Source organism: Drosophila busckii, chromosome 2L (assembly GCF_011750605.1).
Source record: "Drosophila busckii strain San Diego stock center, stock number 13000-0081.31 chromosome 2L, ASM1175060v1, whole genome shotgun sequence".
NCBI lineage: Eukaryota > Metazoa > Arthropoda > Insecta > Diptera > Drosophilidae > Drosophila > Drosophila busckii.
The window spans coordinates 4,842,240-4,869,966 of NC_046604.1; the positions used below are offsets into that span (position 1 = coordinate 4,842,240).

Here is a 27,727-nt window from a genome sequence, read left to right on the forward strand (position 1 = left end):
TAGCCTCTGCTTGTTGTTGTTGTTTATTTATCATTTTAATGCTCATTAGTTGTTGTTGCTGTTATTGTTATTTTCTGTTTGCTGTTGCGGTTGTCATAATTTTCTAAATCACATTTATGCCTTGAGCATCACAATGTCATTATTATTTTTATTTATTTATTTATCTCATGCTTGTTGCTGCTGCGTGTGCGAGATATTTACTTAATAAAAATAAATACATGTTTAAACTTTAAATAGCAAGCAGCTTCTAAAATCACTCACTTCATGCATTTTTGCATATTTTCACATTTCATTTTTAGATTTCTAAATTTTTTTGCAATATTATTTTCATAAAAGTTCTGCTTAACTTGTTACTTTATTTATTTTATTTGAGACATGAGCATTTCATATTTTTGCTACGATGTCAAGGTTATTTCCATTATTTATGTCAGCGCAGCAAAGATAACAGCTCTTGTTAACCTAGTTAACGTAAGCTATTAAATTAAAGTAAAGCCTTTAATTTAATTTTCATTTTTACGAGTGGCTTTAATGCTACATTTCTCTATTTTTTTTTGCGCCTTCCGCACAATTTACAATTGTTTATTTATATAAATAAACAAGCACATGCTTGTTGTTACTTGATTTTGTTTTTATCAGAGTTAAAGTCAAACACTTTTAGCGCACACAGCTCAAACAGAGATACTCACGCATCAGTGCTTGACATCTGAGATACAAAGATACAAAATGGTATCTTATCTTTAACTTTACGACGCCTGAAAGTGGCAAATCCCTCTTTGCCCCCCAACCTGCGCTGCTGTCAGTCTGCTGTCGCATTAACTTATATATACATACATTTATTTATGACTTGCGTGCCATTTGAAAGTTTAGATTGATTCATAGTTAAGCCTAGCGCTACGTCATAAATTGTTTGATGAGGCATGCCTCATATATAGAAACAAACGCAATTATATGGCGCTTGATGCTCCAGTGACTCTGCAGGCGCAAAGGTCACACACTTGGGTTCAAAGCAGCGCAAAGCTTAAGACAATTATACATTGTAATAATTAATTACGCGCATATATCATTTCCATAGCGTTGAATTGTAATGGAATTTATTGATGTCTGACCATGTGCTATGTAAATTGAATTTGCAATTTGCATGAGCTAAGCGCTAAGCCCAAGTTTATTGATTTATATATTTATGCACATACGCATAAAAAGCTGCGGCTATAAAAATTAGCTTACAAATAGAGCTGCTTTAAGTATTTTATCTACACACTAAAACTAGCGAGCAACAAAAACAAAACATCTGTGTTAATGAAGCTGCTGTCCATACTTAGCAAACACTCAAAACACTCAATGCAATAATATTGTTTAGTTTTGTTTTTTGTCATTATACAACATTTGTTTGTATTTGGTTATTTGTTGCTTTTTTATCTTATTGCGTATAGGCATTTAGTGTTTTGTCAGTTGTTGCTAATCAGCGAACAAACAACAACAAACAATGATAAAAACAAGATAAAATAGTATACAAGTTTGTTTTTTTTTATTTGAAATTTTTATTGCACTTTTTGACATTGATTAAAACACAAAACAAAAATTCAACACGTTTCGGCTTTTAAATTTCAATATACACACAATTGCAGTCATTATGCCCATAAAGTCAATTGACATTAACAATAATCAGCAGCGCGCGAGTAATTTAAATCATTTTCTGCAATTTTGTAATGCATTCAACTTTGCAGCGATTTATTCAATTTGTTACGCTCACGCAAACAAACATACAATGGTTAATTTTAATCTATATAAGCATAATCAAAATCAGCTTGGACACACGGCATTGTTAAGTCTAATCAATTACCCGGCGTGCGGCGATAACGTTGCGTATACGCAATGTATGTGTGTAAGTTGTGCGTGGGCGTTTTAATTAATTCATTTTTAGACTAACTTCCAAAACACACGAATTTCCATGACAAGCATGCCCAAGTGACTTAGGGTGTGCTCCGCTGAGCCGAGCCGAGTCGAGAATCTTTGCAAGAAACGTGCAAACACGCGCGCTGTCAAATGTCAACTGATCCACGTTTGCGAATATCGTTTGCAGCTAGATGTAGTTGCTTGGAAACTTTCGGTTACTCAGACTCACGCTCGTTCGCTCTCTCTCTCTCTCTCTCGCTCCCTCTCGCGCCCTTTCGCTCTTTCGTTGGCTCTCGCTTTCGTTTAGCGGCAAACGGACTATTGTGACCGGTTTTCCGGTGCGGCATCTGATAATAACCACAACCTGTTGCTCAGCCAAAACATAGCTTGCCATAAATTTAAAATACAACTAATAAAACAATAAACATATTTAGCATTATACTTAAATTTTGTTTATCAGAGAGAAGCGTTTAACATTTTTTTTTTTATATTTCTTTATTCATATTCATTTAATATTTATTAGTTTACAATAAGCGATTAAAATTATTTCGTTTTTTTTAAATACAATTCTTTATAATTACAATTTAACTATTGTTTGCTTTTTACAATATTTTGTTTTTAATATTTGCTGCCAGTGCAAAAAGTATTTGTTATCAATAAATCTATTGAAAATTGTATGGAATGTCAAAGAAAAAATAAAAGTTGTTATATTAATTGTGAGCGAATTTGTTTATAATTATTTTGTGCACTTTATGTCTTTTGCATGCATTCGATAAGAGAGAATAATTTTATAGCTGGCATATTTGCTGTTAAAACCTGAACACAAAAGAATGCGCTGCTAAAAAATAAGGAAATACCATTTAATTGTATTATTTACAAATTTAAAACTGTAGCTGTGTGTGTAATAAATGGTATTCTCTTTGCTATTTACTCGTATTATAAAGAAATGTCTGCTTGTGTGTGTGTGTTTTTTTTGTTTCTCGCGCCTCGGCTTAAAGTAGTGACTATACATTTTGTTTACGTTTAATAATATTAATTTAAAACTTTCATCTTGAATAATTTAATTAATTATAGCAGCGCGTTACCACTAATACTAGCCAAAGCCGAACAACAAATGGCTGCATTAACTATGAACAAGCGACAGAAACTAAAATTTCGCTGCATAATTTCGGGCGCGTTGACAGTTGATGCAGCCAGCAATGAACTGCAAGCTTGTGGAAGATTTAGTGGGGGCTTTTAACGCGCCGTTATTCGTTGCATTTTTTAAGTAGTTGCTATACTTTCTCGCGCTATGTATTAGTAAATTAGTGGAAGTATGTTTTCTTTTTTTTTCTTTACTTTTCTTGCATTTAAAACAATCACAACAATTATATATTAATTGACTAAAAAACTACAAAAATAATTGGTTAATCATACGGTAGTGTGTAGTAGTAGTAGTAGTATAGTTAAGAGATTGCAGTTATAGCTCAAAATCAAATCCTCCATTAGTCGTTGTTGCTTTGCATTGTTTAAAATTAAAAACAAACCTTAGATATTTTCCTAAGCTCTCTCTATGCTTTAAATCATTTGTGCGCTATGGACGCCTCAGTGGCAGTATATTATTATTAATTATTAATATTATATGCTGTTGCAGCTTTGAGTTGAATGCCTCAAGTGTGTGTGTGTGTGTGTGTGTTTTTGAATTATAAGCCTGGCGGAACAATCGTTTACATATTGTTCTTAGGTTATATGTGTGTGTGTGTGCATATAACTCAAAAAGCTGCTGCTTACTGCTAAAAGAGTATTTTTCATTTACTTGTGTTGGAAAATATTATTTCGAAGGCAGTTTTGAATTTTAAAAGGCGAGCTCTCAGGTCATTAAAATACAAAATAGTAGTAGTTGCATTAAAGTGTCTGTGTGTCTGTCTGTGTGTGTGTGCTATGATACAAAGTGTTCTGTGATTGACTACTACCCAAAACCCTAAACATTTATAGGAAGTCTCTAACTGTATATTACACAAAAAATTATTATTAATTATAAAATCGACTAATGAAGAAGTTGTCGTTAGCAAACGAGAATTCCTTTGTAGCTGTTTGCTCTAAATGCTGAATTCTATTGATTTTGGCAGTTTCGTTCTAAAAAAATTATAAATTTACTTTCAACTACGCAAAATTCTCATATTAGTAAGGACGGAAGTGTGGAAAACAGAACTAAATCAAACTGTTGTTAATACAAAATTAATAATAAAATTATTTTTCTTAAAATGTATGCAATTCTCTTTCAATTTTTACATTATTATATTCATTTTTCATTTGCTTGGTCGTGAGCGTTTTATAAACGGTCAGCGACTTTTCAATTTCAGCTCACAACTGTACTTTTGCTTTTTCTCTTGTTCGTTCTATATTTGTTTCTCTTGCTGGCGAAATTAAATTTCGTTGGCCTGGCTTTTTGCACTTGCTTGTCAAATATTCAATTGTTTGTTTGCTTGTGTGTCTTATGAACTAAATTTATAGCTAGGTGTGTTTATTTGTCGTATTTGTGTTTAGTTGGTTTTACTTCTTTTTAGGAGAGATAGTCCGGTGTGGGCTCTGGAGCGGCGTCCGCATTGGCGAACAGCGGATTGGGGAACTCTGGTGGATGCGGCAGTGGCGCCAAGGTCTTGGGTCTGCGCCTGTAGGCCATGAGCCAGCAGGAGACAGCGACAGCAACGGCTACCAAAGCCAGCAGCGCTGTTATGACCAAGGCAATAATCAAGCCAACCATCGACACACAGATATCCTCCACACGCTGAGCCGCAGGTTTAACTGTAATAAACAATAAGTTAGCTTTATGCATTAAATTAAAGTTTGTTTGCTTACTGTTGGCATCGTTCAGACCAGGACCGCTGCGCTTCTCGAACGTCAGTATGGCATTCGATGAGATGGTGATCTCCTCGCGCAGTTGTCCCTCCACGCCGGAGCTGCTGGCAATGGCTGTTGTATCGCTGGAGTTGTCCGCAATGGCGCGACGACGACGTCCGAACGCGTTGTAGCCACCACAGTTCACAGGTTGGCATTTGCCGAAGCAGACGCGTATGTTACACTGGAATCGAATGTTGTCGCTGGAGGGGAACTTAAAGGCATTGAAGCTGGCGAGCAGACTGTTGGTGTCCGGGTTGTACTCCCAGTTGCCAAAGATGCTCGTATCGGTGGCGCAGCCGTTCTCATCCGTCACCAGATACTCGTTCTGAACATTGTCCTCCATGGTCTTGGCAATACACGAGCGCGCAAAGCCGCCATAAATAGCTGCAAGTGAAAATTAAAAAAAAATTAGTTTAATAAAGATTAAATATTGATTATATTACAATAATTTTTGGTTTCGATTGAATTGAAAAAACAATTGCGAGACTGTTATTATTAAAAAGCTTGAAAATAATAGATTATATTCAATTATTTCCAAATGATTTTCAATTATTTTTATACAAAGCAAATACAAAATTTATAAAAGAAAATATTAGAATATATTTGCGAGCTGTAGCTGATTTGATTTGTAGCTGATTCTTGGCTGCTTTCTCAAATAAAATTTGTTTAAATAAATCTAAAATAATTGAAAGTTTTGAAGATAATCCAAAATAAAGATTATCTTCGCATTATTTTCAATTTTTTATATAATCTCAAATAATCCCGCATTATTATTCAATTATTTTTGGTAACTGGTACTCACTGGCTGGCTCGACATCGACTTGCAGTCGCAGATTGTCGCCGATTTCCGCAGAGTTGATCTCCTCGCCCTCGTTGGTGATGATGCGCATTTGGCAGATGGGCGGCGGGCCAGTGTTGGCGATGGTGCCCGCTGTGGTCAGCATGGAGACGTTGAAGCCGAGCGTGACATTCTTCTCGCCGGTTTGGTAGACACACTTGATGTTGTAGGCTTGGGCCTTGTAGGTGACCAGCTTGGGATGCTTCTGTATGACCAGCACGAAGCTGGCGACATCCTTCACCGCCTGCATGCCGCAGCTGCCAAAGTGGACGCGGAAGATTTCAGTGCGTGGCACAGTTTCGCCCGCCAGATTGACGACACGACGACACTCCTCGTCCTTGCTGTGGCCCTTGACGTAGAGCACGCCATTGAAGCCAGGCTCGGTGATGTGGATTTCCGACTTGGACGCCATCAGCCAAACAGCTGACGACCATGTCGGGACGAGGGAAGTCGGTGCGGAAGTTGGTGTGGTTGCAGTACAGCTCCGGATTGCCGGGTGTAGCCAGTGATGCATTGACACTGGGCGCGATGGTTGACGGCGTTGCAGAAGGCATTGACGCCGCAGACTTTAGTGAGGCAGGGATCTTCGCAGGTCTTGGTCTCGGGATTGCAGTAGCGATTGTCGGCGCATTGCTCATTGCTGGTGCACTCGGGCTGCTCCACGGGCTGGCATTCACCTTGTGGGGTGAGACGGTAGCCCAGCTCGATGGGGCAGGTGCAGCGACCACGCTCGTCGATGACCATGCCGCGCTCCAAGGCGCAGACGCAGTGACCGCTCTCATCAATGCGATAGCCCTGCTCCACTAGGCAAGGAGTGCAGTATTCATAGATGTCCAGCGCTGTGCCGGGTGGGCAGACGCACTGGCCGTCCACATCGCGCACGAAGCCCTTCTCGATGACGCAGAGCGAGCGCTTGTCGCACTGGACGGCGGCATTGCCGGTGTAGCCCTCGAGGCACTCGCAGATCATAGTGCGCACTGGCAGCGTGTCCAGGACGCGGCACTCGGCATTGACGCCGCAGGGTTGGGTGGCATTGCAGGGATTGACGCACTCGCCGTGCAGACAGGCGCGCTGGCTGGGGCAGTCGCTGTCGCTGACGCAAATGGGCACAACGCGCTCCTGCTCGCAGCCATTGCGTCCAGGTTGGGTGCCCGGTGGGCAGGCGCATTGCGGCTGATGCTGGTAGACCTTGCAGCGCTCGTCGCTGGCGCAGATGGCGGTTGTCTCGCAGGGATCGGCGCACTTGCCATTGACGCAGGCCTTGTCCGTGGGGCATTCGTCGTTGGTGCGGCAGCCCAGAGGCGTGCAGCCCAAGCGAGCATTGCCCTGATGTCCAGGCGCGCACTCGCACACCGCGCGATGATCAATGGCCAGGCACTCGGCATGCGGACCACATTGCTCGCCCTGGCAGGCGGGCACGCAGAGCTGATTCCTGCAGGCGTGCGTAGCCGGGCAGTCCGAGTTGATGCTGCACTCGAGCTTGGCGCACTCGAACTCGGGATTACCCTCGTAGCCCTGGCGACAGGTGCACACCGGTTTGTGATCCTTGATGCGGCACTCGGCATTGATGCCGCAGTTGCAAGGATTGCGGCAAATGCCGCGCACGCAGGACTTGTCCGCTGGGCAGTCCGTATCGGAGATGCAGCCGCCCACCTTGACAACGCTCTGGGTGGGTTTGCAGCTGCCGCTGCCGCTGCTGATGTAGCCATCCGGGCAAACGCAGATCATGGTGCGCACTGGCGCTGTGGGTGTCACCTGGCATTGGGCAGGACGCTGGCAAGGCTCGAGAACCAGGCAGGGATCGACGCACTGCTCGTTGATGCAGGCCAAGCGGGACGGACAGTCCGTGTCCAGCTTGCAGGCGGGCTGCTGCTCCAGATGGCAGTCCACATAGGGATTGCCCAGATAGTTGCTGGGACAGCGACACACAGCCAAATGATTCTGTGGACGACACTCGGCATTGGGGGCGCATTGGTTCTGGTAGACGCAGGGATTGACGCACTGCTCGTTGTGGCAGGCCTTGTCCATGGGGCAGTCGCTGTTGCTGCTGCAGCCAATGACGCGGCAGCGCTCGTAGGGATTACCGCGATAGCCGCTCAAGCAGCGGCACTGAGCGCGACTCGACTGCACATAGCACTCGGCATGCTGGCCACAGGGATCGTTGATCAGACAGGGATTCAGGCAGTTGCCATTGATGCAGGCCTTGCCGCTGTCGCATTCGCCGTCGACGCGGCAGCCAATGGAGCGACAGGCGGCATAGGGATTACCCTCGAGGCCGTCCTGGCAGCTGCACACGGCGCGATGCTGCTGCACCTGGCAGATGGCGTTGGTGCCGCAGTTGCAAGGATTGCGACACTGGCGATGCACACAAGCCTCCTGATCCGAGCAGTCGGCGTCGGATTCACAGCCGGGTGGACTTTGCAGCACAAGCTGGCGGCACTCGCCGCTGGCATCGGGCACTTGGGATTCGGGACACTCGCAGACCATTGTGCGAACTGGGACGCTGTCCAGGACGCTGCAGTGAGCGCTTCTGGCGCAGGGCGAGAGCTCCGTGCAGGGATTTTTGCAGGCGGCATCAATGCAGGCCAATCCGCTTGGACAGTCGCCGTCATCACGGCAGATGGGGGTGACAGCGCGAGCTTCGCAGTAGGCATAGGGATTGCCCAGCGGCAGTTGCTCCGGACAGCGGCACACAGCGCGATGCTGCAGCGCCTGGCATTGAGCATTCTGCGCACAAGGACTCTGAGCGCAAGGATTCACACACTGATTGGACACGCACGCGAGGTTCGATGAGCAGTCGTGGTCGGAATGGCATTCCAGGCGCACACAGCGCACGAACGGATCGCCCTCGAGTCCGGCGGGACAGCGACAACTGGCGCGATGATTACGTCCGTAGCATTCGGCATTCAAGGCACAAGGATCGGTGGTCAGGCAGGGATTGATGCACTCGCTGTTCAGGACACTGCTTGATCATCGGCGCACTCCTCATCAGCTTGGCAGCCAAGTGGGCGCGCAGCCGTATTGCGCATTGCCGGAGTAGCCCGGCTGGCAGTAGCAGATCGGATGATGGTTCTTCACTATGCACTCGGCGTGTGGGCCACAGTTGCATGGATTGATGCACTGCGCATTGATGCAGGCCTCCGAAACAGGACAGTCCGAATTGGCCTTGCAGCCCACGGTGATGACATCGGATGCTAAAGAAGATTTATTAATTAGTAAATGATTAATTATTTTCACACTCAATATGAATTGAGATAAGACGAGATAACAGAGAAATGAGTTTAGAGTGAGTCTCAGAATATTTATGCGTTTGGAGATGAACTTCAAGGAGTGAGAATAAGTGTGGCAATGGAATAACTTCCTAATTTCAGCAAGTGCAAATAAATAGCAATTAAATTTATATAAATAATATAACAATTATACTGAGAAATGAAGCGGAGCTGGCAGCAGAGCTTATCCGCCTGTGCTTATCAGTGAGTTGAAGCTGAGCTTGAAGCTTAAGTTGAAGCTGATGTTTATTTTAAGGTAAGCAACTCATTAATATTGAGCCAATATAATTTGAAGTTAAATTCACCGTAGAAATTAATTTAATTAATGCATTTTATCTATTGAATTATTGAAACTGATCACATCGCCTTTATAAATTGATGACAAACTAATCAACATTTTCTATTTGATGCCACATTTTTTAGTTTTTCATAACCAGACAGACTATCGGAGATTCACTCGTATATAAATTAAATTCATTTTGTAATTGAGATTCAGCATTCGTATAAATTCAGTTGAGCTCATATTTTAAAATGAAGCCATGTGGTTAAATATTGTAGATGCAACTTACGTGGCAGACAACGGACGCGGGCGTCTCCAGAGTATCCTGGCGGGCAGCGACAGACGGCGGCGTGCAGCTGCACATGGCAGTAGGCGCCTTGACCGCAGGCATCTTCCACGCAAGGATTCACGCAGCGTTCGTTGCGACAAGTTCTGTCCAGCGGGCAGTCATCGTTGCGCACGCACTGCGGTCCGGGAATCTTGGGCAGCGCCACCTCCGTGGTGTAGCATTCGATGCGGGCATTGCCCTGGTAACCAGCCGGGCAGCTGCATTGAGCGTAGTGATCGCGAGCGCTGCACTGAGCGTTGACGCCGCAGCGTTCGAGGCGACAGGCGTCCAGGCAGTTGCCATGCAGACAAATCTCGGAGCTGGCGCATTCCTCGTTGTGCTGGCAGCCGCCGGCGACAATAACAGGCTTGAGCGGCACACAATTGCCGGCGTTGTCGGAGACAGTGTCGCTGGGACACTTGCAGATCATGGTGCGCAGTGGCAGCGTGTCCAGCACATGGCAGCTCTGCTGCGGGCTGCAGACATGCGGCGAGGCGCAGGGATTGGCGCAGCGTTCATTGATGCAGGCGAGCTTAGAGGGACACTCGGCATCCTCGGTGCACTGTGGCTGCGGCGCTTGCTTGGGCAGCTCACATAACGCGAAGGGATTGCCCTGGTAGCCAGCAGAGCATTCGCACTGCGGCTGATGGCGACGTCCCAGGCAAATGGCGTTCAAGGCGCAGGTGTCCTGTTCGCAAACGGGTCGGCAGACGCGATTCAGACGATCGCAGGCTTCATGATCAGCGCAGTCCTCATTGTACTGACAATGTCCAGTGATGCAGGCCACATAGGGACTGCCCTGGGTGCCAGCGGGACAGCTGCAGACCGCTTGATGATTCTGTGGCAAGCACTGAGCGCCGCTGCCGCAACGCACTTGGCCGTGCGTGCAAGGATTAACGCAGTTCTCATTGAGACAAGCCTTATCGTAAGGACAGTCCGCATTGATTTTGCATTCAGCTAAGGAAGAGAAGAGCAGGTGAGTTGAAGTTGGGCTAACTGCTGTGTAACTTACGCTTGAAGCATTGCACTTGGGGGTCGCCTCCCCAGCCAGCTGGGCAGTAGCAAATGGGACGTGAGTTCTGCACGCGACACTCGGCATTGCCGGCGCAGGGATTGGCCTCGGCACAAGGATCCTGGCAGCGTCTATTGATGCAGGCGGTGGTGGGCGTGCACTCCGAATCGTGACTGCAGCCAGCGGGGGTTTGAGCTAAGAGAATTCAAAACATTGTTGAAGCACAGTTTGTTTGAAGCTTCACTGTAAACTCACGTGGTTGATAGCAGTTGGTGAAGGGATCTCCTTGGGTGCCCTGTGGGCAGCTGCAGATGGCGCGATGTTGCTGTGCCAAGCACTGAGCTGTGCGCGCACAAGGCGAAGCATCCAAACAAGGATTAACGCAAACTCCAGCGCGACACGCTTCCGTATCCTGGCACTGATCGTGGCTGATGCAGCCTTGGTCCTTAGCGGGTTCTAAATTGCATTAAAATCAAAAGATTAGTTACTTGTTCCATCATTGTCTTGGCAGTGCAGCAGTTAAAGAAGTTATAGAGTGTCTAGGTCTTAGTTTATACAGTGCATTGGCATTAAATGCGTGCAGCTTTGCAAATATTTGCTGGGAAGGTATTTCAATATTAAAACTTATTTATAACTATTTACAACTTGGCTGCAATGAGAGAAGCAAAAACTCAAAGAAAAGCATAATTATAAGCATAAGCAATGTCTAAAATAAATTATTCAAAAGTTTGATTCGTTTGAGTTTTTAAATATAATAAATAATTAACAAATTGCAATAGAAATGGCAATTTATAGTTGGATGCAAACTACACTAATAGGCATAAGTATGCTGTATCATGAGTAAACAGAAATCTCTAAAGATTTTTTAGCTTGGCATATTTCAAATCAATTCGTGGATGGTGCATAACTTATAGAGATTTTGTTGTTAGGAATATGTAGCTATGGTGACTAAGAGCAAATATTATAAATTATTATTAAATATTATATACATCATTGCCAAGAGCTACTGCTATTCATAAGAAATGTCTTAAAACTTAGTTCTGGCCTCTTAAAGATGAAGCTGAGTTATAACCAGCTCGAAAATGATTTCATTTGGTGTGAGATTCGAATAATTCAAAATCGAATATATTATCGAACTAAGTTGTTCTGGAATTAGATATCAAATCATTTAAACTGCGTAGGATTTATGCGTATAAATTAAGGCCGAGCTAACTTTGTAATCCAGTTTGCCAATAAAAAATCATTTACCTTAGATAATTGTACTTGGTTTTAAGATATTACCCAATATTTGAAAAATGATTTTCCCTAACAATTTCTTGCAATAATTCCATTCTGTAAAAATTCCTTTCTACAAATTCGTTTATATATAACCAATCAATCAATAAATTAATAAATACTTAAGTCCAGCAGTGTAATTAAATTCATTTCAAATCAAAACATAAATTGCGCATCAATATTGTGAATTCGTTTTAAATTTCATTGCAAACATTTCTTATTCTGTTTGCTCAAACGAATCAGTAAACTTTTAAAAATAAATAAAGTCCTTTCTAAATGAAAACTTGGACTTACCTTTGCGACAACCAATGTCGGCGTCACCCACATAACCAGGCTCGCAGCGGCACATCATGGTGCGCAGGGGCAGCGTATCGACGACATCGCAGATGGCATTGGCGCCGCAGGGATGCGTGACAATGCAGGGATTCTTGCACTCGCCATTGAAGCAGGCCAGTTTGCTGGCACACTCGGCGTCCATGGTGCAGCCCTCGGGTTGAGCGGGCACCAGTTCGCACTTGACAGCGGGATTGCCAGTGTAGCCAGCGGGGCAGCGGCACTGGGCGCGATGATTGTCAACGCGACACTGAGCGCCGACGCCGCAATTGCAAGGATCCTCGCAACGCTCGTTGCGGCAGGTCAGATGGAAGGCGCACTCGTCGTCGCTGCGGCATTCGGGACGCTCGCAGCGCAGCAGAGGATTGCCGCGATAGCCATCGGGGCAGTGGCAGCGGGCGCGATGATTGTAGTCGGCACGGCAGACGGCGTTGGTGCCGCACTGCGTGAAGCTGCAGGGATCGACGCATTGGCTGTTGATGCAGGCCTCGGTGGGCGCGCACTCGGAGTCGGCGCGGCAGCCGAGCAGGTAACAGTGCTGCAGGGCATTGCCCGTGTAGCCTTCGTTGCAGACGCAGAGCGGACGATGCAGCTGGACATGGCAGCGAGCCTGAGGCGCGCAGAGATTCGTTTGCTCGCAAGGATTGCGGCACTGTTCATTGATGCAGGCCTTGTCATTGGTGCACTCCGCATCGCTGCGGCACTCCGGCTTGGGTGGCTCGATCTGTGGCACTTGACGCACGCACTGCGCATACGGCGAGCCGTACACGCACTGCGCATACGGCGAGCCGTAGAAGTGCGGCGGACAGCTGCAGAGCGCCTTGTGGTTGACCACACGGCAAATGGCGTTCAAGCCGCAGGCATGCAGACAAGGATCGCGGCACTGTTGGCTAACGCAGGCGCGTTCACGTGAGCAATCCTCGTTGATCACGCACTCCGGATAGCTGCAGGTGGCGGCGCCATTGCGCACGCGGCAAATGCCGTTGCTGCGGCAAGGCGAGGGCTGGCAGGGATCGGTGGGCTCAACATGACGCGGCGCCTCGCACTGCACGAACGGATTGCCCACCATGCTGTCGGGACAGCTGCAGATGGGACTGTGATTGATGGTCTGGCAGACAGCGCCATAGCCGCAAACTCCAGCGCAGGCATCCACGCACTTGTTGTTGACACAGGCGCGATCCTTGGCGCAGTCCGAGCTGAGCGTGCACTCCGGTCGGCAGCCCTGCGCCAAGGGATTGCCAAAGAAGCCAGGCAAGCACTCGCAGACCGCCTGATCGCGTTGCACGCGGCACACAGAGTTGAGTCCGCAAGGCGAAGGATAACAAGGATCCTTGGGCGTAATCGGCGCCACTTGACGCGTGCATTGCACAAAGGCATTGCCTGTATAGCCGGCGGGGCAGGAGCAGATGGGTATGTGATTGTTGACGCTGCAGTGAGCCTCCTGGCCACAAGTGCCTGGGCAAGGATCCGCGCACTTCTGGCGTATGCAAGCGCGATTGGCTGCACACTCGCTGTTGCCAATGCACTCTGGACGGCAGCCCTCGTAGGGATTGCCAATGTACTCCTGACTGCACTCGCAGACGTAGCTCTGGCCACGCACGCGGCACTCGGCGTTGGTGCCGCAGGGTGAGGGCTGGCAAGGATTAGCAGGCGTCGGTATGGGTGTGGGTATAACTGTAAGCAAAAGTTAAAGTGGAAGATTAGTGACTGTTTGTGTGGGTTGCCCTATGCCTGGTACAATATGCAAACTATTAAATGCCATAGAGAAAGGGTCAGGGTGGGGTCAAGTCAAACGACTTTAATGGAAAATACCTGGACAGCATTTCTCTCTCAAAATTATGCAGAGAATGCAGCTTTACTTATGCCTCGTTTTCACTAGTTGACAAGTAAGTCAATGTTGACCTCAACCTAAACATTGTCTGATTTGAATTACTTGTCAATTAGTTCAAGTGAGGCATAAATCTGAAAATGGGGACTGTGTTCTTACTTTGAGTGGGTATGGGTTGACAGCGACGGAACGGATCGCCCGTCATGCCCGCTGGGCACACACAGTTGGGCGTATGCAGCGTCACCGAGCACTGCGCATTCTGTCCACAGCTGCCGGGGCAGGGATCGCGACACTTTTGCTGCATGCAGGCCAAGTGATTGGCGCACTCGTCGTTCTGGTAGCACTCGGGGCGACAGTTGGGCGGCGTGCCTATGAACTCGGGCAGGCAACTGCAAATGGCTTGGCCGAGCTCATTGCGGCACTGAGCATTGGAACCACAAGGCGAAGGCACGCAAGGATTAAGCTCTGGCGGCGGATCCACAAGTTTTGCAATGGGCGAGCAGAAGCTGTAGGCATTGCCTTGATAGCCTTGCTGGCACTCGCAGTGAGCGCGATGCTGCACCGCCTGGCATTGGGCATTGAGACCACATTGTCCTGGGCAAGGATCGATGCATCTATTGTTGACGCAAGCGTGTTGCTGGGCGCAGTCCGAGCTGGTGTAGCACTCGGCGCGACAGTTGGGCGGCTGGCCAAAGTAGCCTGCGAGGCAGGAACAGATGGCGTTGCCGTTGCGTTCCAGGCATTGAGCATTGGGCGCCACAAGGCGATTGGCAGGCAGGGATTGGCTGGCTGTACGGGCGTGGGTTCATCCCGCACGGGCGTGCAGGCGACAAAGGCATTGCCAGTCATGCGCTCGGGACAGCGGCACATGGCCACATGGTTCATGGCATCGCAGAGCGCGTTCTGGCCACAGGTGTTGGGGCAGGGATCGACGCACTTGTTGCGCACACACGCGCGATTGCGTGGGCACTCCGAGTTGAGCACGCACTCTGGACGGCAGCCCACATAGGGATCACCCTGATATTCGGGCAGACAGCTGCATTGTCCGTTGTTGCATTGCGCGTTGGCGCCGCAAGGCGAGGGCTGGCAAGGATCGGCGGGTGCTGCAATAAAAAGGGATTGGGGTTTAGCCTGCGATACAACGAAGCGAGTGGAGAGATTGGTGCGTTGCCTACTTGATGGTTCTGGTGCTGGTGGTGGTGGCAACAGCCGACAGCTGTTGAATGGATCGCCTGTATAGCCAGGGCTGCATGAGCAACTGGGCGTATGATTAATCACATTGCAAATGGCTGCAAAGCCGCAGGCGCCGGGACAAGGATCGCGACACTTTTCATTAATGCAGGCCAAGTTGCTGGCGCACTCCGCATTGATGGTGCACTCGGGGCGACAGTTGGGCGCAGCTCCAATATAATTGGGCAGGCAGCTGCAGCTGGCGCCGCCATTCACCTCACGGCACTGAGCATTAGGGCCACAGGGCGAGGGCAGACAAGGATTGACAGGCTGCGGCTCAGTTTGACGTGCGGGCGGAATGGGCAGGCAACGTCTGAAGGCGTCTCCGGTGTAGCCAGGCTCGCAGGAGCAGATTGGACTGTGGTTGCGCACAAGACACTGGGCATTGGTGCCACAGGTGCCGGGGCAAGGATCCTGACACTTCTGATTGATGCAAGCCTTATCCGCAGCGCACTCAGCGCTGATGACGCACTCTGGTCGGCAGGCGGGCGGTGTGCCTATGAATTGCGGCAGACAGGAGCAGATAGCCTGACCCTGGGACTCGCGACACTGCGCATTGGGGCCACAGGGCGATGGCTCGCAGGGATTCACATAGACAGGGGGCGTGGCTAGAGAAAGATTCAGAGATTAGCTTGGGCTCAATAGAAGCAGCTAAGCGTGGCGTCTAAATTGTAAGCAAAGCAGTAAGCAACTAAAACTAAAACTAAGACTGAAGCAATAAATAAATATTTATAAAGCAAATTGTTCATGAGTTTTGATGGAGCAGCTGCAATTAAAGTTAGCGAAGAGTTTTTACATGAGACAGCGAGCGAAAGAGACAACGAAGAGCGAAGAGAGTAGAAGACAGAGATTTGAGTACTGCTTAGTTGTTGTTGTTGTTGTTGAAACTTGAGGTTTAGTGGATTTAGTTGGGGGCATGTCTTACGTTCTTGTTGGGGAAGACGACAACTCAGATAAGGATTGCCCACAAGCTGTGGCAGGCACTCACACACTGGGGCATGATTGACTGCATAGCAGCGAGCGTACAGACCACAGACGCCAGGACAAGGATCCTGGCACTGTTCGTTCATGCAGGTCTTATCGCTGGGGCAGTCCGAGTTGCGCGTGCACTCGGGATGGCAATGCACGTAGGGATTGCCAAAGTAGTTGGGCAGGCAGCGACAAATGCTCAGCTCACGCAGTGGCTGGCAAATGGCATTGGCGCCGCAGGGATTTGGCTGGCAGGGTAAACGAGGTGCGGGTGGGTCAGCTGGCTTGGGTTGCTCGCAGCGGCTATAGGGATTGCCTATGTAGCCAGGCGGGCAATAGCAATGCGCGCTGTGCGCTTGAACGCGACACTGCGCGAGTGGCGCACAGCTGCTGCCGACGCAAGGATCAAGACACTTGTGGTTAACACAAGCCTTGTCCATGGCGCAGTCAGCATTGGTGACGCACTCGGGACGACAGCGCGGCGGCGTGCCCACAAAACTGGGCAGGCAGCTGCAGCGAGCAGCGCCATCAGCTGTGGGCGCGCACTGAGAGTGTGGACCACAGGGCGAGGGCAGGCAGGGATGGGTATTGTTATATATAACAGGCGGGGCTATAAATATAAAGGGAAAGTTGGAAAAATTAAATTTAACTGCTTGAGCTTCAGCCTTGTCGCTTGGCATACCGATGAATTGACATTGAATAAGTGGATTGCCTGTTAGTGGCGCAGGGCACAGACATTGGGCGCTATGCTGCTGGGCGTGGCAGACCGCGTACAGTCCACAGGCACCAGCACAAGCTGCGCGACATCTGAGATTCAAGCAGTACTGATCCAGCGCGCAGTCCGAGTTGCTTGTGCATTCGGCACGGCAAGTGGGCGGTATGCCCAAATAACCGGGCAGGCAATAGCAAATGGCTTGTGAGCCTTGAACGCGGCACATGGCATTATCGCCACAAGGTGAGGGCTGGCAGGGATTAACTGGTTCGGGTTCACGTTGGATGACAGCACCAGCGGGCGCGATAGTTGTGCTAGGTATGACTTGAGGTAGCGGGTCACAACGCACCAAGGCGTTTCCTTGGGTGCCCACTGGACAACTGCAGCTGGGTATGTGCTGATAGACAGCGCAGACTGCCTGCTGGGCACAGCTGCCTGGGCAGGGATCCACACACTTTTGGTTGCGGCAAGCCAAGTGCTTGGCGCAATCCGTATTCAGCACACACTCCGGTCGACAAGCCACATAGGCATCGCCTTGATAGTCCGGCAAGCAGCTGCAAATTCCCTTGCTGCAAACAGCGTTGGCTCCACACGGCGATGGATAGCAAGGATCCACAACGGGCTCCCTTTGCTTTATAGCCGGCGGATAGCAAGCGACGAAAGCATCGCCCGAGTAGCCGTTGGGGCAGTAGCAGCTGGGCACGTGTTCTTGCACGCGGCACATTGCTGTGAAGGCACAAGCTCCAGCGCAGGGATCGCGACACTTCTCATTCACACAAGCCATGTGTGGCGGGCAGTCCGAGTTTGCTACGCACTCTGGGCGACAGTTGGGTGGTGTGCCCACATAGCTGGGCAGGCAGCGGCAAACGGCAACACCGTAGCGATTGTGGCATTGAGTGTAGGGCCCACAAGGTGTGGGATAACAGGGGTTGACATCCCGACTGGGAGTGGCCACGGCATACACAGGGCGTATGGGTTGCACTACAGCGGTGGGTATGTTGTAGATGTTGGCTTGTGGTGCAGGCGTAGACACATACACAGGTGGTTGCGAAGTTGCAGGCTGAGGTTGTGGATATGAGGGAATGCCTACTACAGTTTGTGGTCTTGTTGTTGTTGGATAACTGACATAAACAGGCTGCTGAGTGGTTGGATAAGTGGGTTGTGCCACAGCAGGTATATTAATGACTCCTGGTTGTGGTGGTGTTGAAGGCGTTGTATAGCTTTCATGATAGACTGCTGTTGGTGCTGATGTTGGATAAGATGGTATAGGTTGTGGTGGATAAGTCGGTTGAGGTACAGCGGGTATATTAAACACAGCATGCGGTGTAGCGGGTGTGGTGGATGTAGCTACATAATATGGTGGCTGTGGAGTCGATGGCTGTGGTTGTGGATAACTAGGCACATTAATAATGCCTGGCTGCAGTGCTGGGTTATAAGTGGGCTTTGGTTGTGAGGGAATATTTATCACTCCAGGTATTTGCGGTGGTGGTGGATAGTAAACATCGTATACAGCAGGCCGTGGTGGCTCTCGCGTGGGTTGTTGAACTGGAGAAGGTATATTAACCACCTCTGGATAAATTGCTGTGGGTCTATGAATGGGCGCACTAGGTATATTAATAATTTCAGGCTTTCGTGTTGTTGTTGTGGCAGGTATAGGAGCTGGCACAAATACTGGGGGTTGCACCACTGGTTGTTGTGGTTCCGGATAAGAAGGTATATTCACAACTTCGGGCTGGCGTGTAGGCTGCCGTTGTGGGTATTGTACATCATAGATAACAGGTCGTTGAGTTGGATAATGTGGGTTGTGGATAAGCTCGGTATATTCACAATCTCGTGTTTGTGGCCTAGGATAGGTCTGGGGATATTGCACATCGTAAACAATGGGGCGTTGTGTTGGATAACTAGGCTGCGGATAGCTTGGAATATTAACTATCTCACGTTGTGGTATAGGTGTTGATGATGTTGAATATTGTATACAGCTGGTTGGTACGTAGATATTGGGTTGTAGCTCGTTATCACTATCTGTGCTTTGTTGTAGGATAGTCTGGGATAGGCACATTAAGATGGCTGCCTTATGATGTGTCGATAAACTATTGTGATAGCTTGATATTCACTATCTGCGTTTGTGGGCTAGGATAGGTCTGAGGGTATTGCACATTATAGATGGGCTGTGATGGTTTGGATAATATGTTGTGGATAGTTGTATATTACACTCTCGCGTTGCAGGTAATTGTGATATTGCACATCGTAGTGAACCGGTGATGGTGTCGGATAAGGCTGAGGCTGAGGATAGCTTGGAATATTAACTATCTCTGGTTGTGGTCGGGGATGTTGTTGTGGGTATTGCACATTATAGACAGTTGGTTGATATGTAGGGTACGTGGGTTGAGGATAGCTTGGAATGTTTACAATTTGTGGTTTTGGTGTTGGATGTGATTGTGGATATTGCACATCGTAAATAATAGGTCGTTGTGTCGGATAACTTGGTTGTGGATAGCTTGGTATGTTGACAACCTCTCGATGTGGAGCAGGCTGTTGTTGTTGCTGGTATTGAACATTGTAGACTGTTGGTTGATATGTAGGATATGTGGGTTGTGGATAGCTTGGTATGTTCACTATTTGTGGTTTTGATGTTGGATGTGATTGTGGATATTGCACATCGTAAATAATGGGTCGCTGTGTCGGATAAGTAGGTTGTGGATAGCTGGGAATATTCACTATCTCGCGTTGTGGTGCAGGCTGGTATTGTGGATACTGCACATTGTAAATAATGGGTCGCTGGGTAGGATTAGGCTGTGGTTGTGGATAGCTTGGTATATTGACGACCTCTCGTTGTGGTGCAGGTTGTTGTTGTTGATGTTGCACAACGTAAAGAGGTGATGGTGTCGGATAAGACTGTGGTTCTGGATAACTTGGTATATTCACTACAGTTGGTTGCACTGGATGCTGTTGTTGTGGATATTGCACATTGTATATTGTTGGTTTAGGTGTCGGATAACTAGGCTGTGGATAGCTTGGAATGTTCACTATTCCTGGTTGCGGTGTAGGGTTAGGTTGTGGGTATTGCACATCGTAAATAATGGGACGTTGAGTTGGATAACTAGGTTGTGGATAGCTTGGTATATTAACTATTCTCTGGTTGTGGTCTAGGATGTTGTTGTGGATACTGCACATTGTAGACAGTTGGTTGATATGTAGGATAACGTGGGTTGAGGATAGCTTGCAATGTTCACTATTCCTGGTTGTGGTGAAGGCTGGTATTGTGGATATTGTACATCGTATATAATAGGTTGTTGTGTTGGATAGGCAGGTTGTGGATAACTTGGTATGTTGACAACCTCTCGATGTGGTGCTGGCTGTTCTTGTTGGTGGTATTGAACGTTGTATACAGGTGGTTGATATGTAGGATATGTGGGTTGCGGATAGCTTGGAATGTTCACTATCTCTCGTTTGTGGTGCAGGCTGATATTGTGGATAATTGCACCATCGTAGATGAGGCTTGTGATGGTGTCGGGTAAGGCTGAGGCTGAGGATAGCTTGGAATATTAACTATTCCTGGTTGTGGTCTAGGATGGTGTTGTGGATACTGCACATTGTAGACAGTTGACTGATATCGTTGGTTGGATGTAGTCTTGCAATGTCACTACTCCTGTGTGGTGAAGGTGTTGTATTGATATTCGTACTATCGTAGTTAATAGTTGGTGGTGTTGGATAGCTGGTGTGTTAATGTAGGTTGACAACCTTCGAGTGGTGCTGGTGTTCTTGTATGTGTATTGAACGTTGTTATAAGTGGTTATATGTCGATATGTGGTTGCGGATAGTATGGAATTGTTCACATCTCTCGATGTGGTGCAGGGCCTGATATTGTGATTAATGAAACCTGGTAGATGGCTTGTGTTGTCGATAAGTAGGCTTTGGCTGCCGAAGTTATTTATAACCTGGATGTGAGCAGGTGGGGCTAGTTGGAGTTGGAATATTTATAGGAGGCTGTGGTGCAGCTGGCGTTGGTTGCGATTGCGAGGGAATATTAATGACGCCAAGTTGCGGTGGTGTTGACGGGGTCGGATAGCTTTCGTGATATACAACTGGCGGTGCCGAGGTTGGATGTGTGGGTTGTGGTTGTGAAGGAATATTGATAACGCCTGGTTGTTGCTGGCGTTGGGTTGTGGTTGTGAAGGAAATATTGATAACGCCTGGTTGCGGTGGTGTTGAGGGCGTTGGATAAGCTTTCCTGGTAAACAACTGATGGTGGAGAAGTTGGCTGTGTGGGTTGTGGTACAGATGGAATATTGATAACGCCTGGTTGCTGTGAGTGGGTTTGGTTCGCGAAGAATATTGATAACGCCTGTTCGGTGGTGTGAGGGCTTTGGATAGCTTCCTGGTACACAACTGATGGTGCAGAGTTGTATTGTGCTGTGCTGATGAGGATATTACAACGCCAGGCTGTAGGTGCTGGTTGTGGTATGTTGACGATTCCTGCTATTGGCGTTGGAGCCGGTATCGGATAATTGACATTATAAAGCGGTGGTGGTGTGGTCGGTTGAACAGGTTGTGGATATGATGGAACATTGACGATTCCTGCTATGGGTTGTTGTGTTGGCGTAGTTAGCGGCCTGTTTACAATAATCGGTGTGGGTGGTGCGTAGGCAGGAGCAGAGGGTATGTACACTATGCCAGGAATAGCAATCGGGTAGGGTGGCGGTGCTGTATCATAGATAGGAGCAACGGTGGCAGCTAAATGGGGCAAGGTGACGTTAGAAAAGGCAACACTGGGCACGGAAATTACAAGCTTACGTTTAGGACTCTCGTAGCAACGCGTTGATGGATTACCCGTATATCCAGGTGGACAATAGCAGTTGGGATTGTGGTGCTGCACATGACATTGAGCAAGCTGACTACAAGCGCCCGGGCAGGGATCGCGACACTTACGATTAACACACGCGCGATCGAGTGAACACTCCGAGTTGAGCGTGCACTCCGGGCGACAATATGGCGGTTCACCCACAAATTCAGGCAGGCAGTGGCAAATTGCCTGCGGCTGCTGCTGATCGGGAACGCGGCACTGTGCATTGGGACCACAAGGACTAGGCGTGCAGGGATCAACTGTAGGCGCTGAAGGGTAAAGGGAATTTAGACAAGCGTTGGATTGGGCACTAGGTTGAGGCTTACATTCTTGCTGCACAATAGCTGTGGGTGGTGGCGGCAGTGGTGCGCAATGTGTCCAGGCATTGCCTGTATAGCCAGCAAAGCAGCTGCACTGCGGCAAGTGCTGCAGCACCTGGCACTGAGCATTGTTGCCACAGATGCCGGGACAAGGATCGCGACAGCGTTGATTCTGACAAGCCAAGTACGAGGGGCAATCCGAGTTGAGCACGCATTCGGGACGACAAGCCTCATAGGGATTGCCATAGTAGTCGGGCAAGCAGCTGCAGCTGCCCAGATTACAAACGGCATTGCTGCCGCAAGGGCTGGGCAGGCAGGGATTAGAGGCTGGCGGCTCATAGAGTAGCGTTTGTATGGCTGTGGGTGCGGGCGAAGTGACTGGCGGTGGTGCAGGTGGCTGACAGGCGCTATAGGGATTGCCTATTAGACCTGGCGCACAAACGCAGTCGGCGCGATGGTTGTAGCTCCGACAAAGCGCATTGAAGCCACAGACTCCAGGGCAAGGATCGCGACACTTACGATTGATGCAGGCCAAGTGATCAGCGCACTCAGAGTTGGCCACACACTCGGGACGACAATAAGGTGGCAATCCTACATATTCAGGCAGACAGCGACAAGTGGCTACGCCTGCTTCGCTGCTGCACTGAGCATGTGCTCCACAGGGTGTGGGTGAACAAGGATCCACTGGCTGTTGCTGTACTATAGCTATGGCCAGTGGTTCACACTGCACATAGGGACTGCCTGTATAGCCAGGGTTGCAATAACACTGCGGTGCATGATTCACCACCTGACAGCGCGCTTGCATGCCACAAGCACCTGGACAGGGATCTCTGCAGCGCTGATTAATGCATGAGAGATGCAATGGACACTCAGACTGAGTAGTGCACTCAGGTCTACAGGCGGGTGGACTGCCTAAGTAGCCGGGCAAGCAGCTGCAGACAGCTTGTTGGCCCTGCTCATGGCAGCGCGCATTGGCGCCACAAGGATTGGGCAGACAAGGTCGAAGAACGGGCGCTGGTTCAGCTCTAAGTGGCGGTGGCGCCTGGCAGAGCACATGCGGATTGCCGCTCATGCCGATGGGACAGCGACAGCTGGCTACATGATTGAGCGCCTGGCAGTGAGCATTGGATGCACAACTGCCGGGACAGGCGTCGACACAGCGATTGCGCACGCAGCTTTGATGCTGCGCACACTCAGTGCTGAGCACGCACTCGGGGCGACAACCCTCGTAGGGATTGCCGTGATAGAGCGGAAGACAGCTGCAGACGCCTTGAGAGCACTGAGCGTTGGCGCCACAAGGTGAAGGGTGGCAAGGATCCTCAGCAGCAATAGGAGTGGGCGTGGGTGGTGGCGGTGGAATAGCAAGCGATGATAGGCATCGCCCATATAACCTTGTGGACAACTGCAGCGTGGCGTATGTTGCCAAACGGTGCATTGAGCCAACAAGCCGCAAGCGCCGGGGCAAGGATCGCGGCAATGTTGATTGAGGCAAGCCAAGTGCATGGGACAGTCTGAGCTGGCCACGCACTCCGGCTTACAATAAGGCGGAGTGCCATAGTAGCCAGGCAGACAGCTGCAAAGCGCCTGATCCTGCTGACGGCGACACTGAGCGTAGTTGCCGCAAGGCGAGGGCAAGCAGGGATCGATGACTCGAATGGCTTGTGGCGGGTCTTGGGCTTGGGGCAGACATTGAGTGAAGGCATTGCCCACATAGCCAGGCGGACAGCTGCACTGAGCGCGATACTGTCTGGCCTGGCAAATAGCATTGGCACCACAGGCGCCAGGACAAGGATCTTGACACTTTTGATTTATGCAAGCCAAGTGGCTGGGACACTCGGGATTGCTGCTGCACTGGGGACGGCAGGCGGGAGGCGTACCGTAGTATTCAGGCAGGCAGCGGCAAACGGCTTGAGCGTCGGTGACGCTGCAAGCGGAGTTGGGACCGCAGGGTGTGGGCTGACAGGGATTGGAGTAGACAACAACAGGGGCAGGGACAGCTGTGGGAACACATGGGTTAGATTGGTTATTGGAGCAAGTTGGTTGAGCGTAGAGTTGCTTACGTTGCAGCTGGCAATGGCGATAGGGGTCACCTTGGTAGTTGGGATAGCAGCTACAGCTGGGCACATGTTGGATGACCTGGCAAAGGGCATTGACGCCACAGCTGCCAGGACAGGGATCGACGCAATGTTGATTGAGGCAGGCCAGATGGGAGGGGCAATCCGAGTTGAGTACGCATTCGGGACGGCAGCCTACATAGGGATTGCCGTAGTAGTCCGGCAGGCACTGACAGGTGGCAGCTTGGCCACGCACCAGACAGTGCGCGTAGCTGCCACAAGGATTGGGCAGGCAGGGATTGACTTGCTCCAGCTGCACTATGGCTGGTCGTGGATAGCAACGCGTATAGGGATTACCTATGTAGTCGCCAATGCAGACGCAGCTGGGCACGTGGCTAAGCACCTGGCAGTTGGCGGACTCGCCGCAGATGCCAGGACAAGGATCGCGACACTTTTCGTTGAGGCAAGCCAAGTGGCTGGCGCACTCCGATGAGCTAAGACACTCCGGACGACAGTTGGGTGGCGTGCCTATATAATCCGGCAGGCAACTGCACTGCGCTTGGTCGCCTACTTGACGACACTGTGCATTGGCGCCACAAGGTGAAGGCTGACACGGATTAAGCGGCTCTTGTTGTATCACAGGCGGAGGCAGACGCTGGCAGAGACTGTAGGCATTGCCAGTGAATCCGGGCAAGCAGCTGCAATGCGGAGCATGTCTGATGACCTGGCAATAAGCCTGCTGGCCACAGGCGCCGGGACAGGGATCGCGACAATGTTGATTCAGGCAGGCGAGATGTGGAGCGCAGTCCGAGTTGATGCTGCATTCCGGACGACAGCTGGGTGGGCTGCCGTAATAGCCAGGCAGGCAGGAACAGATGGCATTGCCGCTGCGCTCCAGGCACTGAGCATTGGCACCACAAGGCGAGGGCTGGCAGGGATTCGTGACTACTACTAGATCAGCTGGAGTGGAAAAGACTGAGTTGAGTAAATGTAGCTGGAGCTGGGAATGGAACCTACTTTGTATGTGGGTGCATTGTATGAAGGCATTGCCGCTGCTGCCGGCGGGGCAGCTGCAGAGTGGCACATGCTGACGCACCGCACAGTGGGCGCCCACACCACAATCGTTGACACAAGGATCGACGCACTTGTTGCGCTGGCAGGCGCGATCTCTGGGGCAGTCCGTGTTGAGCACGCACTCGGGACGGCAGCCTATGTAGGCATTGCCCTGGAACTCGGGTAGACAACTGCATTGACCATTGAAGCACTTGGCATTGGCGCCGCAGGGTGAGGGATTGCAGGCGTTGCGTACGGCGGGCAGTGTCTGGGCTGGAGTGGGCTGGCAGCTGGCAAAGGGATTGCCTTGGTAGCCCAAGGGGCAGCTGCAGCTGGGCGTGTGATTGATGACCTGGCAGAGAGCATTGAAGCCACAGCTGCCAGGGCAGGGATCTCGACACTTTTCATTTAAGCAAGCCAAGTGTGGAGCGCAATCCGAGTTCAAGACGCACTCGGGCTGACAGTAGGGAGGTGCGCCATAGTAGCCAGGCAGACAGGTGCAAATGGCCTGATCTGCGTTAGCTTGACAACGCGCATAGTTGCCACAGGGCGAGGGCTGGCAGGGATTGCGAGGAGCTTCATAGCTGATGATGGGAGCGGCTAAGGGGCGATCAAAGGGATTAGCAAAAGATAAGTGGAAGGTCTTATCGAGGGTCTTACGTATGGTACGACAGGCTGTGAAGGCATCTCCGGTGAAGCCGGGCAAACAATGACAATGCGGACTGTGACTCCAGACGCGACACTGCGCATTGGTGCCACACAAACCAGGGACAAGGATCCACGCAGCGTTGCTGCAGGCAAGCCTTGTCCAACGCGCATTCGGAGTTGATGGTGCACTCGGGACGACAAGCGGGTGGAGCGCCTATAAAGTTGGGCAGGCAGCTGCAGATGGCTTGCTGGTTGGCTGCATGGCATTGGGAGTTGGCGCCACAAGGACTAGGCTGGCAGGGATTAGTGGGCACAGGTTCATGTTGGATTTCACGACGTGGACTGCAGTGGCTATAGGGATTGCCTTCGTAGCCGACGTGGCAGTGACATTGTGGCAAGTGCTGTTGCACTTGGCAATAGGCATTGGCGGCACAGCTGCCTGGGCAGGGATCGCGGCAATGTTGGTTAAGGCAGGCCAGGTGGGAGGGGCAATCCGAGTTGAGCACGCATTCCGGACGGCAACCCTCGAAGGGATTGCCGTAGAAGTTGGGCAGACAGAAACAGACGCCGGCGCCCTGGCAAATGGCATTGGCGCCACATGGATTGGGCTGGCATGGATTAGGCTGCGCCACTACGACATCTCGCTGAGGCACTGCGGCGCAGCTGACGTAAGGATTGCCCGTGTAACCAACATCGCAGGTGCAGCGGGCCAAATGATTGGAGACATGGCACTGCGCTTGGAGGCCACAGAAACCGGGACAGGGATCGCGACACTTTTGCTCCAGACAAGCCAAATGGCTTGGACACTCCGCGGAGCTGACACACTCCGGACGACAGAACGGTGGTGAGCCTATGTAACCAGGCAGGCAACTGCACTGCGCTTGCTCAGCGACTTGACGACACTGGGCATTGGCACCACAGGGTGAAGGCTGGCAAGGATTGCTGTCCTGGCGTACGATCGGAGCTGGTGGTGGCAGTTGACAGGCTATGTAGGGATTACCCGTGTAGGCAGCGCTCAAGCAGCGACACTGCGGACGATGCTGACGCACCAGGCACTGGGCATTGAAGCCACAGGCGCCTGGACACGGATCGCGACACTTTTGCTGCAGACAGGCCAAGTGCAGTGGGCACTCCTCGTTGCTGGAGCATTCAGGGCGACAAGCAGGCGGCACGCCCACATAACTGGGCAAGCAGCTGCACACCGCTTGGTTATTGATGCTGCGGCAGAATGCGTTTGGTCCGCAAGGCGAAGGCTGGCAAGGATCAGTGTAGATGAAGGGCGTGGGCTTGGGTGGCACTGGCAGGCATTGGACTAAAGCGTTGCCTGTCATGCCAGCGGGGCAGCGACAGTTGGCCACGTGGTTAAGCACTTGGCACTGGGCATTGGAGGCACAGCTGCCTGGGCAAGGATCCACGCACTTGAAGTTGATACAGGCGCGATCCGATGCGCACTCTGTGCTAAGTAGACACTCGGGACGGCAACCTATGTATGCATTGCCTTGGAACTCGGGCAGGCAGCTGCACTTTCCATTCAGACACTGAGCATTGGCGCCACAGGGCGAAGGATTGCAAGGATCTTCAGCTTGCTTAACTGGCGATGGTGGCGGCGGCGCTTGGCAGGCCTGGAAGGGATTGCCTGTTAGTCCGGGTAGACAATAACAGCTGGGCACATGCTGCTGCACACGGCACTGGGCATTAAAGCCACAAGCGCCGGGGCACGGATCACGACAACGTTGATTGATGCAGGCCAAGTGGGAGGCACACTCAGAGTTGCTCACACACTCGGGATGACAGTTGGGTGGACGACCAAAGTAATTGGGCAGGCAAGTGCAGATAGCTTGATCCCACTGAGCGCGACATTCGGCGTAGGCGCCACAGGGTGAGGGCAGGCAAGGATTGAGTGAGACATCTCGAGCAGGCGGCGCGGGTGGCGGCAAGGCAAAGCAGCGACTGAAGGCATCC

General features: G+C 50.2%; 1 protein-coding gene across 1 annotated transcript in view; it reads right to left on the reverse strand.

The window, feature by feature from the left end:
- Positions 1–3,739: 3,739 nt before the first annotated feature.
- Positions 3,740–27,727, reverse strand: part of LOC108598529 — a 102,936-nt gene continuing 78,948 nt past the window's right edge. Inside the window, 25 exon segments of the mRNA XM_033294043.1 lie at positions 3,740–4,677; positions 4,732–5,157; positions 5,576–6,008; positions 6,010–6,105; positions 6,107–8,575; positions 8,578–8,619; positions 8,621–8,805; positions 9,450–10,445; positions 10,501–10,695; positions 10,756–10,956; positions 12,070–13,782; positions 14,096–14,687; positions 14,689–14,703; positions 14,705–15,039; positions 15,112–15,774; positions 16,092–16,745; positions 16,818–18,092; positions 20,020–20,373; positions 20,786–21,153; positions 21,233–23,375; positions 23,378–24,007; positions 24,071–25,024; positions 25,082–25,717; positions 25,778–25,886; positions 25,888–27,726. Of these exon segments, the coding sequence (XP_033149934.1) occupies positions 4,436–4,677; positions 4,732–5,157; positions 5,576–6,008; positions 6,010–6,105; positions 6,107–8,575; positions 8,578–8,619; positions 8,621–8,805; positions 9,450–10,445; positions 10,501–10,695; positions 10,756–10,956; positions 12,070–13,782; positions 14,096–14,687; positions 14,689–14,703; positions 14,705–15,039; positions 15,112–15,774; positions 16,092–16,745; positions 16,818–18,092; positions 20,020–20,373; positions 20,786–21,153; positions 21,233–23,375; positions 23,378–24,007; positions 24,071–25,024; positions 25,082–25,717; positions 25,778–25,886; positions 25,888–27,726 (17,565 nt within the window). The 3' untranslated portion in view covers positions 3,740–4,435.